The sequence below is a fragment of the Vulpes lagopus genome, chromosome 15 (genome assembly GCF_018345385.1).
Source record: "Vulpes lagopus strain Blue_001 chromosome 15, ASM1834538v1, whole genome shotgun sequence".
Taxonomy (NCBI): Eukaryota; Metazoa; Chordata; class Mammalia; order Carnivora; family Canidae; genus Vulpes; species Vulpes lagopus.
The window spans coordinates 23,823,064-23,839,268 of record NC_054838.1 but is presented as its reverse complement, the minus strand read 5'-3'; the positions used below and the strand labels follow the sequence as shown (position 1 = coordinate 23,839,268).

General features: G+C 45.1%; 1 protein-coding gene across 3 annotated transcripts in view; it reads left to right on the top strand.

Moving 5' to 3' along the window:
* CLPB (caseinolytic mitochondrial matrix peptidase chaperone subunit B) overlaps positions 1-16,205 on the top strand; it is a 144,555-nt gene that overhangs the window by 91,291 nt on the left and 37,059 nt on the right. For all 3 annotated transcript variants that reach the window (XM_041730411.1, XM_041730410.1, XM_041730412.1), the window contains exon 6: positions 13,414-13,511. In XM_041730411.1, coding sequence (XP_041586345.1) covers positions 13,414-13,511 — 98 coding nt within the window. The remainder of the gene's footprint in view (positions 1-13,413; positions 13,512-16,205) is intronic.

Below are 16,205 nucleotides of genomic sequence, written 5' to 3'. Positions count from 1 at the left end.
CTTAGCTTTGGAAATAAACATGTGAGTTGCAGCATAAGCCATCTCTTGATAACCCCTCTTCTCTGCTATGGACATTAGGCTGGGATTGGTCAGCAAAAGCTTAAACATCTGGTCAGGTCAGTCCTTTGGGGTAGTTGATGTTTTATGGACAACCCATCAAGATTGATTGGCCTTATAACTGAATTAGCCAGATGTGTGGGCATTGTGTGCCCTCTCCTCAGCCTCCCTTCAATGTTGTTAGACAGAAGCAGACATGCGATTAGCATGTTTGAAGATGATGTGTTTTTAGTGCATGAACAAAAGCTGCTGCCTTCTGCAGAGACTGTGGCTCTGCCCCAGACGTCAGCAGTATAATTATGACTGCTAAATTCAGCCCAGACCCCAGGCTTGGCTGCTTTGGTCTCAGCTGTCATTTGTGGGAGGGGGTGGAGGAAATGCAGAAGCCCAGGGACCCAGGCTCTTATTATGTGCACTTTGAACTCTGCTTTATCCAGAGTCATTCCCTCCCATGACAGTTGCTCCCAGCTGCTTTCTGGGCACAGAGCCTGCTATCTGGGGGTAGTCTGTGCTGGTTTGTGGGTAGAGAGAAGTGAGGCTGGCCTCCTGAGAGCCCACAACTTCCAGGAAACTTGCCCAAAATGAAAATGAGCTGAAGATCCTCATATTTCCAGTGCCTGTGTCGCATGCTACCCAGAAACATTATCTCTCATCTAGAAAACCCCTACCTTAGGTTGCATTGAGCAGAAATCCTTGGCAGGAGCTTTTGCTTTTGCCCTTTTTCCCACCTAACTCTGTATATGAATTCTCTTTGAACATTTATATCCATGCAATTGTAACACTTCTTTTCTAACCAGACTGGCCTACGTATTTGCCTTACAACAAGCCAGGCATTTTCATATCTCCAGTAGCTCTGCTGATGCTTAATATTCTGTAGACATCTCATATTCAATGTATCTAAACCCAACCCCCCTCAGACTCTTCCATAGTCCCTCTTTGGTGACGGGCAGCATCAACTACTAGTCACCAAACAAGAAAGTAGTATAAGTAAATCTGATGCCTTTATTTACACTTCCCATCAAGCCTGTCTGTCTGAGAATTTTCTCCCAAGTCCATCTTCTCGCCTCTGTCTTCACTACCCTAGTTTAGACTTTATCACTCTCACTTGGCCTACCATAAGAGTCTTCTTTTTGGTCTCCCTACCTCCAGGTTCCTCTTCAAACCAGCCTCTCTCTTGCAAACTCTAGCATTCCTCTGTTTGAAAACCTTCAGCAATTCCCCATGCCTGGAAGATAACCCCAGATGTTTAACCTGCCTACAAGTCTTCCTGCAGTGCCCCATGAATCTTTTGCCACCCTATCTCCAAGAGGCCTGGGGATGATGGTTTGTTTGCTTCGGGATTGGGGCCAGAGCTTGGTCGGCCTTCCAGGGTCCCCTGCAGCCAGGCTGGTCTGGGGAGACAGGAACTATTACTACCACAGGCCCATTCAAGTTCTACCTCCGTAGCCTAGAATCTTTGCTGCCTCCAAACCTTTACACATCTACTTTTCTTTGCCTGGGATGCCCTTTCCCTGCTTCTCTATCTATAGACTCCTATTTAGTCTTTAAGAACCAACTCTATCTCTCTTCTGTGTAACTTTCCCTGGCTTGCCCACATAAAGTATATCACTTCTCAGTCTGTTCCCCCACAGCAATTTTAGGAGGCTATTTTATTGTTTCAAAGATTACAATCGAAGCTTTAAAAAACAGAGCTTCAACATGTATCTCTTCCCATACACCCTCTACCCCCTGCCCCATTGTGCTGCCAGGAGCCCTGGCCAAATGTCTGACCTGTGGAAGGCCACCCCAGTCTCCCTTCTGTCTGTTAAAGAGATGGGGGTGGCTGGCTTCCTGTACAATACCCCATCTCTGCAATAAATGATGGTGAGATGCATTGTAAGAAAGAATGCCTATTAATGGTAATTGTTGTAACAATAGCTAGCATTTATTGAGTTCTTTCTGTGTACCGAGTTCTGTACTAAGGCTTTTATCTCTTTTAATAATTAAAATAACTGTGAATTTGATACTCTTATTAACTGTATCTTCCATATCTATAAACAAAGGCACTGTTAAGTAACTTGTCCAAGTTCCACCGCTTACTAGTAAGTATAAGTAGCACAGCCATTGTGATATATCTCTGTGTATGCTCTCAGGAGCAAAATTACCAGTCTGTATGCCAGAGCCTTTACAGGGTCTGGCATATGAAATAGGTATTCTGGAATGTTGGTTGGTTGAATGAATGAATGAATGAATGAATCCATGTTATTCCCTTTGAACTTGCTTTCAGGCTTAAGAGGGTCTGGCTGAGCATCTGTAGCTTATGCCAAGAAGTATGGATTTTGTCTCCTCTCCTAATACCCAGCTGTACACAGACATGTTCCCTCCCACTCAGTAACAAACTGCCTAGAACTCTTTCCTGGCTCATATTTACAAGAGAATGTGATAAATTCTGTATTGATCCCTCCTGTTCCACTGTAAATTTTGCAAAAGATGATTAAATAGAGCAATAGAGTCTGCAGGCATTGTGGCTCAATATGTTGTGGAGTGGCGTATCGACCTCCTCCATCCAAAGGCAGCCAGCGCCTATCCCTGCTGCCCCAGACCAGTAATTAAAATCCTGTGAGACTGGGATTTAAAATCCAATCATATCCCTGAATCAAGCCTTCTAGCCTCCCCATGTGACGAGTGCAATAAGGTAACGGCAGGAGCATGTTTATGTCTGTGCTGAAGCAGTCCCCATAGGGTGGGTAAGAAATGGAGAGTTGGGTAGCCCTGCTGGCTAAATCACTTCACCCTGACATCACAGCCACTTGTAAGACAATCTGTAGGTACATAAACAAGTCCCAGCCAAAGACCAGATCTCAGACTCTAAGAGAAAAATATCATGTACAAAAATTCATGAATTGTGTTTCACTGTACACTTCTGTTCCCACAGCCAGTAGTTGGTTTAAGCAAGTGATTTGGCTTGATTAAGCTATGGCCTTTAGTAATCAAATCTGTGTTTGAATTTCCACAGGATCTCTTTGGTTTAATCTAAGCTAAAGCCAGCCTACCCTGTGCTGAGGCCTATAATCAAGGCACAAGATACTCTTGAAATAAACTTAGCTGTCTTCTCCTAGTAGGACTAGGAGCTCTGTAGAAGCTGAGACAGTGTCGTCTTATTCACCTTTGTATGCCTAATACCTAGCTTGATGCCAGACACATAAAAGGTTCTCAGAAAGTATCTCTGAATGAATAAACACAAATTAACAATTAGTCTTAAAAGAAACCTCCGAAAGGTGAGGCATAGGTAGTAGACCTACCAAATGGTCATCCACTCAGTGTTTAAACACCTCCAGGGCTGGAGAACTCATTTGTTCCTGAGACTGCTCAGAATCTATCTTTGGGTGCTGGTTAGAAATTTCCCTTATTCAACAAAAATCTTCCAAGGGTCTTAATTTTACCATGGGGTTTATGTAGAATGAATCTAATCCCTGTTCCACTGCTGGCCCTTCCAGTACCTAAAGATGCACATATGTTCTTCTGAACTATCTTTTCTCCAGCCTGAGCCTCCCGTTCTTTAACTCATTATGCTCATGTGGCTTCCCAACCCGTTCCTATTTTTTTTTGTTTATTTATTTATTTTTTTTAGTAATCTCTACACCTGACGTGAGGCTTGAACTCACAACCTAGAGGTCAAGAGTCACATGTTGAGCCAGCTAGGAGCCCAACTCTTTCCTATTTTGATCACACTCCCCAGAACCATCTCTACTTTGTCTTTTAAAACCCATGACTTCCCATTTATCTCCATTACTTTTTTTTAAAGATTTTATTTATTTATTCATGAGAGAGACAGAGAGAGAGGCAGAGACACAGAGGGAGAAGCAGGTTCCATACAGGGAACCCGATGTGGCACTTGATCACACCCTGGGCCAAAGGCGGTGCTAAACCGCTAAACCGCTGAGCCACCCAGGCTGTCCCTATCATCTCATTGTTTCAGCTCTTTCATGGGGTGTATCTGGCTCTTCCCACCCTAATCTGATGCCTGCAGATTTTATAAACAGACCATCCCTAAGATATCTCTGTTGAGGATAAACATACTAAACAAGACCAAGCCTATTTGCTGCCGCTCAGAACTTCCTTCCAGGTCACCTATGATCTATTAGTCATGCCATTCCCCTTGGATCTGGTTAGTCCACCACTCACCAGTAACCTTCCATGCTATACTAGCACCCAGCCACAATTCTCCATCATGTCCTTAGGTTGTCCTGAGATATCCCTCAAATGTCTGGTGAAGTCCACATTTGCCCTGACTGTACTTGATTGAGCAAACAGATAATCCTGATGAAGAAAGGAAATGAGGTTAGTCTGGCATGACTTGGTTTCTGCGACCCTATCCTCATTGACTGGCAATCATTACCATTCCTTTTCTAGGCATTCACAGGGCATCCCTTTAGTAATACATCTGATTCTGGAGACGAGACATAATGTGTGTGAAAAGTGTGTGATCAGTTAAGTGCTCTAGGGGATCAAAGGGAAAAGTGGTCCACATAGGCTAGAGTGGTCTGGGAAAGTTTCTGGGCAGGGGAAATGGAGCTGGGCTTTGCAGAATAGAGGGTCTAAGTGGTGGGAAAAGGGGGTTTGCTACCACTGAAGAGAATAGTGACAGCTCCATGTGTTCCAGTTCTTTCTGGTTAGTTGAAATTGAAAGCTTAGGGGTAGGTTCCAAGACTGACAGGTGGGAAAGAGCCTTGGACTGGAAGGCCCGGGTCTAACTCTCAGTCTCCATGACCATCTTGGGCTCCAACCTTCCCTTCCCCAGGCTTCTCCAGTCTTTTTTCCCCTTAGTGCTTTCTCAGTGCAACATCTCTGCTCTTCCACAGCTGATGCTGTGGTTTCCCATTTCTCCCAGCTACACCCTTATAGTGGGGGAGAAAGGGAGTCATCATCCTCATCTCCTTATCTGCCTCCACCACACTGCATCATTACTTTTTGTCTCCCTGTCTGTCTCCCATCAGTCTGGATTCTGCCCAAAGGCAAGAACTGATCTGATTCTACTGTGTCCCCAGCATCAGTGCTCAGTAGGTTTTAATGGAATGGCTGGATCCAGTCATGAGGCAGCCTCTGTTCCCTGAACTCTAGATATCTCCCTCACTAAAGGCAAAGGATCCCAACCAACTGTGTCCATTGAGGAGTTAGGACTTGTAGATGACCTTCTAGGATGTCATTTATCATTTAATGTGGGTTACTACTCCTCTGGTCCTCATATGGGAAAGCCCTAAATGAGAGGAAAAGGAACCCCATTTTATACCCTTTCTACAAAGCGCTGTCTGTCTGAAACCTACCTGTAAACCCGCCCTCTCGCCCCCCTATATTTTGGTTTGGGAGCATCTCAGCACACTAGAAGGAAAGAAGAGAGATGTTTTTTTTTCCTGTTTTTAGTCATCAGAACTTTGGAGGGTAGCACTATGTGGTGGAAAACCAGACCTGGCTTCTTTAAAAAACAGTAACAAAAAAACTGATTATGTAAAATTGGAAACACATACAAAAGAGAAAATCACATAATAAATCTCTGCTTTAAATTCCAGCTCTACTCTTTGTCTGCTGGGTGACCTTGGGCAAATTATTTCAACTCTCTGAGCCTGTTTTCTCTGAGTCTTTGTATGATGAATAATTCAGACACTGTGTACAAAGGCTTATACCCAAAAAATGTTAGCTTATCTCTTTTCATCCTGCTCTTCTGCCAGACTCTGTTAAATCATCTGGAAAATGGGAAAACGATACCTTTTCTGCTTTCTTCAAATTGTTGTTAAGAATGAAATACATGGAAAAAAAAAAGAATGAAATACATGGGGACACCTGGGTGGCTCAGCAGTTGGACACCTGCCTTCGGCTCATGTGATGATCCTGGGATCTCAGATCAAGTTCCACATCAGGCTCCCTGCAGGGAGCCTGCTTCTCCCCCTGCCTGTGTCTCTACCTCTCTCTCAGTCTGTGTCTCTCATGAATAAATAAATAAATCTTTAAAATGAAATACATGGAGGAACACCTCGGTGGCTCAGTGGTTGAACTTCTGCCTTCAGCTCAGGTTGTGATCCTGGGGTCCTGGGATTGAGTCCCACATCAGGCTCCCTGTAGGGAGCCTGCTTCTCCTGCCTCTGTGTGTGTGTGTGTGTGTGTGTGTGTGTGTGTGTGTGTGATGAATATTAAAAAAAAAAAAAAACTGAAATACATGGAAGGAGTCAGCACAGGGTATGGCATGTAGTGAGTGCTGAGTAAAGGTTGTTGGTTACCAGGGTGGCATATCTAGAGGTGCACAGGTATGTGTGTGTACATATCTTGAGAATGCTCAGTGGTTTATGGAAATGGCTCAGGACAAGATGTCGTAACTGGGGCTCTTCCTGGTTCCACTCAGCCTCCTACAGCATACTGGACAGGTCTCTTATCTCTCACCTTCAGTCTCAGGGAAGAGAGGAGAACTGGTTGGTCTGTGACCTGAGGAGCTACATACATACTAGCTGTGATGACTAAACAGGGATGGGGCCCCCAGGAAAGGGAGGGTGTTGGGAAGACAACAGAAGCCCATGGACAGATGAAGAGCATTGAGAGCAAGAGGGTGGTAGAGGCTTCCCAGAGGGAGGGACCTCGAAGGAAGGGTAGGATCTAGATGGTCAGGGAGACAAGGAATGGGGTTCAGAGGTGAAGAGTGGCCCAAACAACAGTGTGAAGACAGGGAAGGTGTGTAGCTTCTCTCATGTGATCATTCTGTCTTTCTAGGAATGCTTCCTTGGTAGGGAACTCTCAAAACCAGAAAGAATAGATTGCTGCACACTGACAGACATCTCTGATTATGGGGAAAATATCCCTTCTATTCAACAAAAAACTTCTAATTGGAGATAGTAAACAGACTGTTGAAATAGTGAAATAGATGAAGGTGGTAAAGGAGCTATCAGTAAAAATAGAAGGAAGAGTGAATATGAACATTATTACAGAGAACATTGTATGGTCTTTTTTTCCCCCATTTTCAAGCTTTTAATTTTACTCAGTCCAGACAAAACCTCTAGAGGTTGGCAAGGACAGCAATCAGTTACCACCAGAGAAGTGAAGCAGGTGTCCTGGATCACACAACCAGGGAATGGTAACTCCCACTCCTGCAAGCTCCCCCATCCAGTGCTCATTTTCTTTTCTTTTTTTTAAGATTTTATTTATTTATTCATGAGAGAGAGACAGAGACATAGGCAGAGGGAGAAGCAGGCTTCCTGCAGTGAGCCCAATGTGGGACTTGATCCCAGGACCCCGGGATCACAACCTGAGCCAAAGGCAGACACTCAACCATTGAGCCACCCAGGTGTCCCCTCAGTGTTCTTTTAGAGGGCTAGGAGCCACCTACATGTAGGGGAAGGGATGAGTCATGGAAAGTCAGAGGTGGTAGACCTAGATCACTAGAAGGCCAGTATAGCTAAAAGAACTGCAAGGGGCAGTGGGGAGTATATGAGCATGTCAATATTATTGATAATACAGCTTAACACATTTGTATAGGGCAGTTACTGTTGTGTTTTTTAAAGCCCTCTTAAACTAGCATTATCTTCTTTGATATTCACAGAGGTAAGTAGAGGGCCAGATTGGGTAGTGAGAAGGGAAGAGGGAGTAACAGGCCTCCCCTTCCACCCTAATTTCAGCCCTCTCCCAGGGAAGGGCAAGTGAGCCAGTCTATCCAACCACTTCCTCCCCACTTCCTGCCCAGAGCCAAGAGGGTGTTGGGGCCTAACTTGATCTAATTTTTCAGAGAGGTGTCTGGGACCAGAAAAGAGACTAGGAGCTTTGGCCTACAGGACCAGGGACATGATCACACACTTGCTGTCAGAGGGCTCTTCTGAAGCAGGAAGAGCAGCCATGTTTTGTGTGGCCTCAGAAGATAGTCCCCAGAAAGAAGTCCATTCATTTGATATATATTAGTGAAACCTGTTCTCTGCCAGGCCCTGTGCTGGGTAGCAAGGATATAGCAGTGAATCAGACATGGTCCCCGACTTCTAAGAGCTCTCAGTCTTGGATGCAGACAGACAGTTTTCATGTGGGATGATCAGAAAGGTAGGAGCAGAAGGGCCTGTGGGTGCACAAACGATGGTACCAAACCTGGGATGGGAGAGAAACCTTCTTGGAGAAGCTTGGACTAGGTCTTTGAAGATGAACAAGTGTTTGCAGGAAGACCAGGGTGGGAGTGGGGTTGGGGGGAGAGGCTGGACCTCATATGAAACCAAGTTCTACCCTCGGTTTAGTGGGGTGGGGGTGGGGGAACCTCTTGGAGAGCCATGAGCTTGGGGCTAGGTTCTGGGCACATTCAGAGGGACAAGGGTGACCACCTGTTTTTGATGTAGTAGAGGGGAGTCTCTTCTTAGGGAATTGGAAGAGCTCACCATTAAGGTGTTTTTCCACTCAGAAAATCTATGATTGTGTCAAACCAAAAGCAGACACTATGCCAGAGAAGAGCAGTGGGTTCCCTAGGTCCTAGTGGACCAGACTCCTGTCCTACCAACACCACTTCCACTGCTTTAGATGATGAGACCCACGCCAGCCACTGGTACCAGCCAGAACCAGCCCATAGCATGCCCCCGCCCACACACACACCTTACTTTCCTGACCCAAGCCCTATTGACAGATCCCTCAGAATCTGAAGGAATTCAAGACAAATGGTTAAGAGGATGGAGTTAATAAAATTTGAAAAATTGAGGCCTGTCACTCCACTAAACTTTTTTCAATACCACTGACAGAAACATATTTCCCCAATGAGTGACCTTCCACAGCTGTAGCGGGCAGGCACAGCCGCAGCAGTGCTGCCAGGAAGCCAGTCTGCTATTTATCAAATATTATAAGCTGGGACACACTAATCTGGAGCATGGAGAGGAGAGGAGGGGTCCTGCACTATACTGCCTGGGGTGCTCCAGGTGTTGGCCCCAGCCCCAGACAGCCAGTGGGAGGTGACGGATGGCCTGCGATTAGCACTCCCCACCTCCATTCGGCCCTGTCACTTGCTCCCAGAGGCCTGACCCTCTAGACCAGCTGCTCGGCCCGGAGGGGCCCAGAGGGGCCCTGGGTGGGAGACAAGGGGAGGTCAGGCCAGGGCACGGGCCATCCTGATGCCCCTGGAGAGGGCAGGGGGGTGAGACCCAGTGTGGTTATTTATTGGAGTATAATGGTTTGTGGCCGTTGGTCGTGGAGGTGAAATCGATCAGTTGTAGAAGTCAGGTTCTATCAATTATTACAGCAATTAGTCAAGTCAGCATCAGAGCAAGGGTGTGTGTGGGGGGGGGGCTAGGGACTGATATTAGATGGACATTTCCCATGGTGCCCCCACCTCAGCGTTCCTAAGTGAGAGCAGAAGTGCTGCCCCGAGGCTCCAGAACCTTGGGGAAACCAGCTGGCTTCCCCCCTCAGGAGTGGCTGGGGTGGGGACTGACTAAGAGCTTCCTGAGCTAGAGATGGGCCGGGACACCGCTAAAAAGCGTCCCTATGCTGGCTGGCACAGGTGCACAGATGTCTTACCTGTCCCCATCCCATCCTTTATGAGAAGTGACACGACTCCTACTAGAAATTACTCAGTGGCCAATGTTTATGGCACACATTTTTCATTCTGTAAGCAAATATAGATCACTGACAGCACTTGTTTGATGCAGCTAATCTCACCCTCGGTTCTTTCTCCCACTATCTTCCTCTCTGACCTTCCCTCCTCTCTGCCTTCCCCTTCTCTTCCATTTCTCTTTTCCTTGTTGCTCCTCTTTACCTTCTATAGATCTCTCCTTATAGATCCACCTTTTATTCCAATTCATATCTAGCAACAGAGTTCGTTCCCCTTGAGGCTGCCTAAGAAAGGCCTTTGCACTGCTGAACTGTAGCTTTTTTTTTTTTTTTTTTTTTTTAATTTTTATTTACTTATGATAGTCACAGAGAGAGAGAGAGAGGCAGAGACACAGGCAGAGGGAGAAGCAGGCTCCATGCACCGGGAGCCCGATGTGGGATTCGATCCCGGGTCTCCAGGATCGCGCCCTGGGCCAAAGGCAGGCGCCAAACCGCTGCGCCACCCAGGGATCCCTGTAGCTCTCTTTCAGCCCTAGCCACTATCTAGGAACTTGGGGGGAGGGAAGGGTGCCATCTGCCACTGGCCGCAGCCCTTGTAAGCCCCTCACTGTTGAGCACCAACAGTGAGGGCTGGTAAGGCCAGACCAGTGAACAAGCCCCTTAGCACTCTGTACCTTCCTGCACCCCCACAGTACTGTCTGTTCCTCCTTCCGCACAGTGACACATTTGGCCTGAGTTGTAGTTGTTTGATCAACTCTCATCCCCATTAGCTTCTGGAAAGCTGGAATTGTGCCTTGACACCAACCCTAGGTGATACCGGATCTTAAAGACAGGAAGTGGAGTCTGCACAAAAGATGGTCATAGGGGTGTGAGGAAAACCTGAAAAAATGGTTATAAAACCATTTTTATAACCTGAGTTTTATTTTTATAAAACTCAAAGCAAAGAGTAGCCAAGGTATGAGTTGCTACAGAGTGGTCAAGAAATAAAAATAGAAGACTATTTGGCTTTGCCAGTCTCCCATCATCCTGCATACAGAGCCCTGCAGATACAAAACATCCAGTCACTGCCAATAGAATTGAAAAAATGAGGTTGCAGCGGAGCCCCTAAGGACTTGCCTACTAGTTAGGAAGAGCACAGACACCCTCCTTACCAGGGAGGTGGCACTTTATCCTGTAAGTGGTGAAAAGCCCGGGAAGGAAATTTCAGCAGGGGTATATCATGGCTGCCATGTGGAAGTGTGGAGAATTGGAGTTGAGAAAATCTAACGAAGGGTTTGACTCCTGGTCCAAGCAGATAATTAGCTTTGTGACCTTGGGCTAGTTATTTCATTTTCCTGGGCCCCAGTTTTCATGTCTGTAGCATGGGGATTTTAATTCCTACCTCTCAATAGTGGTTGCAAGGATTAAGTGATACAGTGTACATGAAGAACAGAGCACAGTGTCTGGCACATAGCCAGTGCTCAGTAAATACTGCTTTTATCACCACTCCTAGATTTATAGCCAAGAGACTTGAAAACACATCTATGCAAAGACTTGTACACACACATTCAGAGCAGCATTATTCACAGTAGCCAAAGGGAGAAATAACCCAAATGTCCATCCACTGAGGAATGGTTAAACAAAATGTGGCCTGTCCACAGAATGGAGTTTTATTCATCCATGAAAAGAACTGCTGCTTTCCTGCTTTCATGTGGCAGCGTGAATGACACCTACTACAACATCGATGAACCTTGAGAACATGCTAAATGAAAGCAGACAGACAGGAAAGACCATACATTGTATGTTTCCATTTACATGAAATGTCAGGTATAGGCAATATATAGGAACAGAAAGTAGACTAATGGTTGTTGGGGTTGGGGGGATAGGAGGTGTCTGTGATAATGGTTATGGGATTTCTTTTTGAGATTATGAAAATGATCTCGAATCAGTGGTGACAGTTGTACAACCCTGTAAGTATATTTAAAATCACTGAATTGGACACCTGGGTGGCTCAGTCAGTTGAGCATCTGCATCCTGGGACCAAGTGCCACATTGGGCTCCCTGCTCAACCAGGACTCTGCTTCTCCCTCTACCTCTCCCCACTGCTTATATGCGCTCTCTCTCTCTCTCAAGTAAATAAACAAAATCTTAAAAAAACAAAACCACTGAATAATACACTTTAAAAATTTTGAATTTTATGGTATGTGAATTATATATCAATAAAAAAGAATATAAATATTTCAAATTCCTATTAGAAAATAGGATCATGTATAATTTTTCTCACTGATATTAAGTGTCCTTGGTCTGGATCATACTTCTTACTCTCTGTCCCACTCCCTCCTCCTCCCACACCTATTCCTCTGCAGCCCAGGCAGACAGCCACATTTAAATGCCTAATAAATGCTTACAATTGTTGATAAATTTATAGACCTTTAAGTAGCCAGTAGCTTCAGTAGGAATAGTTTTATATCATGGAACAAATGTTTCCACAGCCTAGGATTGAGAAATGCTGACTTTTATAGTCCAACATCAAACAGTAGCCAGACATCCACCTTGAGCCAGGCCCCATGCTGTGTGCATTTGCCTGCAAATTTAGTGTTCGCAGCCAGCCCACTATACTCTTATGGCAGGGACTGAGTCTTAACCCTTCTTTACTTCTAGACAGTACTTCTTTAGCAAGAAAGAAGGTCTAGGAATATTCTGTTTAATATGTAATTCTTGAGCATGAACTGTGTTCAAGGCACAGCTTTCTTATGTTTCAATCTTCCTGCTTTGAGAAAAGTGCCTTGGGGACCAGGCCGGACCTGATTCCTCTGTGTCTCAAGCCCTACAAATTCAAGGTTTGCCAAATTGAATGGACAGTTTTTGAAGAGGGCAATGAAATGTTCAGACCTGGCCTTTGGAAAGGAGTTTCTGACAATGTGGAGATCAGAGGAGCCTTTCCTCCATATCTGCCAAGACATTGCACCAAGTAGACACTTTATACAGGCCTGTGAGCTGCCAGAACTTAAAAAGAAGGTAGATGTATGGCCTGGCAAGCCCCTTCCTTTTATCATATTTCAAGTTCTTTGTTCTCAAATCACAGGAACTAATGATTGGAAGAAACACCTGCCCACATGCTCACACTTAACAACAGGTATCATTGGTAAGGGCATCAGACCTTGGGGCTGCCAAAGCCAGGCTCCTGGTGATGCTCACTCCCTTCCAGAGCACTCAGCTAACTCTGAAAGCAGGAAATACCAGAGATAAGAGAGCATTAAAGGAGAGACAGAGGACCAGAGAGCAGAAAAAAGGGGGCTGTTTTACTTTTTTTTTTTTTTTTTTTGGATATTCTGTGTTTTAGAAAGGAACTCTTTCATGTGATTTTATAAATGAGTATTCATCTTTATGCAAGTAAGCTTGATAATATAGCCATTTTAATAACTAATGCTTTGGTGGTAGGATATATTAATCTATGTATTTGGTATTTTATTTGGTATTTGTTAGCATGTTCAGCTGTGTGTATTTGTTGTATGTGTGCGTACTCGTGTCTGTATAACACACCTGTGTGTATATAACATAACTTTGTGTATGTAGTAGTGTGGGTAGTACGTATTTGCACATGTGTATGTGTAAGTGTAGGAACCCCGATACCCTGACCTCTGTGTCAGAAAGAACTAAGGACTGCCCTCTCAGAGTAGCTTAACATGTTTTTCACACCATTCTGCAATCTCTTAGGGTTTTGTTGCTCCCTCTTTCCATGCGAATGCCTTGCTCTGAAATCAGGGCCCAGGTCACTTCTGAGGGAAGGCTGAGGCCACATTGATGACCACTGATAGAGCCTTTGACTACTTATCTTCCTGCCAGGAGCCAACCCCCTGCAGAGGAATGAAATGGGACACACACCCTTGGATTATGCCCGAGAAGGGGAGGTGATGAAGCTTCTGAGGACTTCTGAGGCAAAGGTAAGTCTCACAGAAAGGAGAAGGCTTATGGGTACTCCGTGCTGCATTTAATCTTTCACTCATCAAATTATGTCTGGCTCCACACCAAAGCCACTTCTCCTTAGGTGATTATTGTCTGTTTAAATACAAATCCAGCCCCCAGCCTCATCAAGAATAGGAAGCTGCCCCTATCATGACCAGGCAGAGACCTGAGACACTTCTGACTTCTGAGGACTTGTCTTCAAATTCAGTTTTTGAGGTGGTGGGCCTTCTAGTTTCTTTTCATAGGTCCAGGGATAGACAAAATCTTTAGCCCAAGTAATGTTACCCTGGGCCTCACATATTCTGTAACCTTAGCAAGCAATCTTTTCCCATCATCACTCCTTCTAAAACCATTCCCTGATCCATCTCCTCCACACATACTCCAGAGAGCATGGTACAGCTTGAGCCAAAAAAATCTCCAACTTAATTTGATCTTCTCAACCAAACGTTTGAACTCCCTAAAAGCAAGAAGCTACCTTCTGCTCTTCCCAGCTACTGAGCTATCACTCAGGAACTAGTTGGCAGAATCCAAGAACTAGAATCACAAATCTCAGAGCTGCCAGGGACTTCAGCAATCATCAAGTACAATAGTGGGAAATCTTACCAAAGCCTGAACATCTAAGAGGAAAACAAAGCTACTGTGGTTGAAGGAGAGGTGGACCAGAGCTACACCCACCTGGCCTAGCCCTTCTCTCCTGGGCAGCCTCTGTGGAGGCTCTTCTGTGAGGCACACGTTTTAAATCTCTGAAGCCTAAATCAGTGGACTCTTACCCTAAGAGATTGTAGAATGGTATGAAAAACATGTCAAGCTACTCTGTGAGAAGACAATCCTCAGTTCTCTTTGACACAGGGGTCAGGGTATCAGGGTTCCTGCACATAGATGTACACATGTGCAGATACATACTATCCACACTACATAACACAAAGTTGTGTTATATACACACCAATGTGTTATACAGACATAAATACACACAGATACAACAAAAACACACAGCTGAACATGCCAACAAAAAGCCCAGGGATATGACATGGCTTGCCTTTGGTCCCAGAGTGCATTAGTGTCAAAACTGAAACTAATAGATTTGAATACAAGGTCACGTAGTAGGTTTGGTGTTAAGACTAGAACTGAAAGACTTGGTTTCTTTTCTTAAGATTTTTTTTTTTTTTTAATTCATGAGCGACACAGAGAGAGAGAGGCAGAAACATAGGCAGAGAGAGAAGCACTTGATGTCCTCAGTCGCAGGACCCCAGGATCACAACATGAGCCAAAGGCAGACGCTCAACCACTGAGCCACCCAGGTGCCCCTGACTTAGTTTCTTTTTTTGTTTATTTGTTTGTTTTTCTTCATATGGTGAAAAAATTTAGATTTAGCCAGCTAGACTCAGTTTAGATGATCCCTGTTTTGTTGGCAACATCCAAAGCATCAGACTCAGGAGCCAGTCGAACATATGCCTTCTTCTCTCCACTGGGCCTGATCAGGGTGTTGACCTTGGCCACATCAGTGCCATAGAGCTTCTTCGCAGCCTGTTTGATTTGGCACTTATTGGGCTTGACATCCACAATGAACACAAGTGTGTCGTTGTCTTCTATTTTCTTCATGGCTGACTCAATAGTCAGGGGGAAGTTGATGATGGCATAATGGTCAAGCCTGTTTCTCTTGAGGATACTCTTTGGAGGTTATTTGGGCTGCCTTTGGAGATACAATGTTGTGGGCTGTCAGAATGTAAGTGACATGCAGATCTTAAAGGCGTCCATGGATGCCTTTAAGCACCACTCTGTTGGCCTTAAAAGCCTTTGCTTTGGCTTTGGCTTTGGCTTTGGCTTTGGGAGGAGCAGGGGCTTCTTTCACCTTCAATGCCATCTACGTGAAAAGATGGAAGACTTAGTTTCTGATTCTCAGTCTTATGCTCTTTCCTTCATCATGGAGTCTCTTTTGGCACGTTGGCTGAAATCCTTTGAGATGATTCAGTGCGACAGGTCCCACCTAGTGGCAAATATTCTGTCTTGAATAAGAGCACTTAGGTCACTGGACTGAGACAGACAAGACATGATTTGTGGTCCCAGCTCCACCACTCACTGACTGTGTGATGTAGAGCTAGCATTTCTCTTCACTGAAGCTCAGGTTACCTCTGTGAAATGAAGACATTGCACAAAATGGTTTCTAAGGTTCCATTCAGTATACAATCGTCTATGTTATAACAACGCAGAATTTTGATGGTGTAAAATGGTAAAGATTTCCTTTTGGCCTCATGAAGCCTGTCCATCATGTGTCAGTGATAGAGCCTCTGTTCATTATAGGCCCTCAGAGACCAGACTGGCATTGCAGCCACCTTCTGGGATGTTGCAGGTTGCTGGCCAGAGGGAAAAGAATGCTCTGCAGGGTCTTGCATCTGTAGTTAAATGCTCATTCTAGAAGTAGACCCTTTACTTCCAATCACACTGGACAGAACTAATCCTTGTTCACACCCAGTCACAAGAGGCCAAGAAGAATAATCCTGTCATGTGCCCAGAAGGGGGAGAACTGGAAATATCTGGCAACCAGCATTAACCATATAGTTTGTTTCCCTGGGATCCTTAGTAACTGTCTTGCAGTGGTTTCCTCCAGAGAAGAGGGGGTAGAAAGGGAGATGGGATTTCACAGCACATCCTGAGTGCTTGGGACAGCAAGAGTG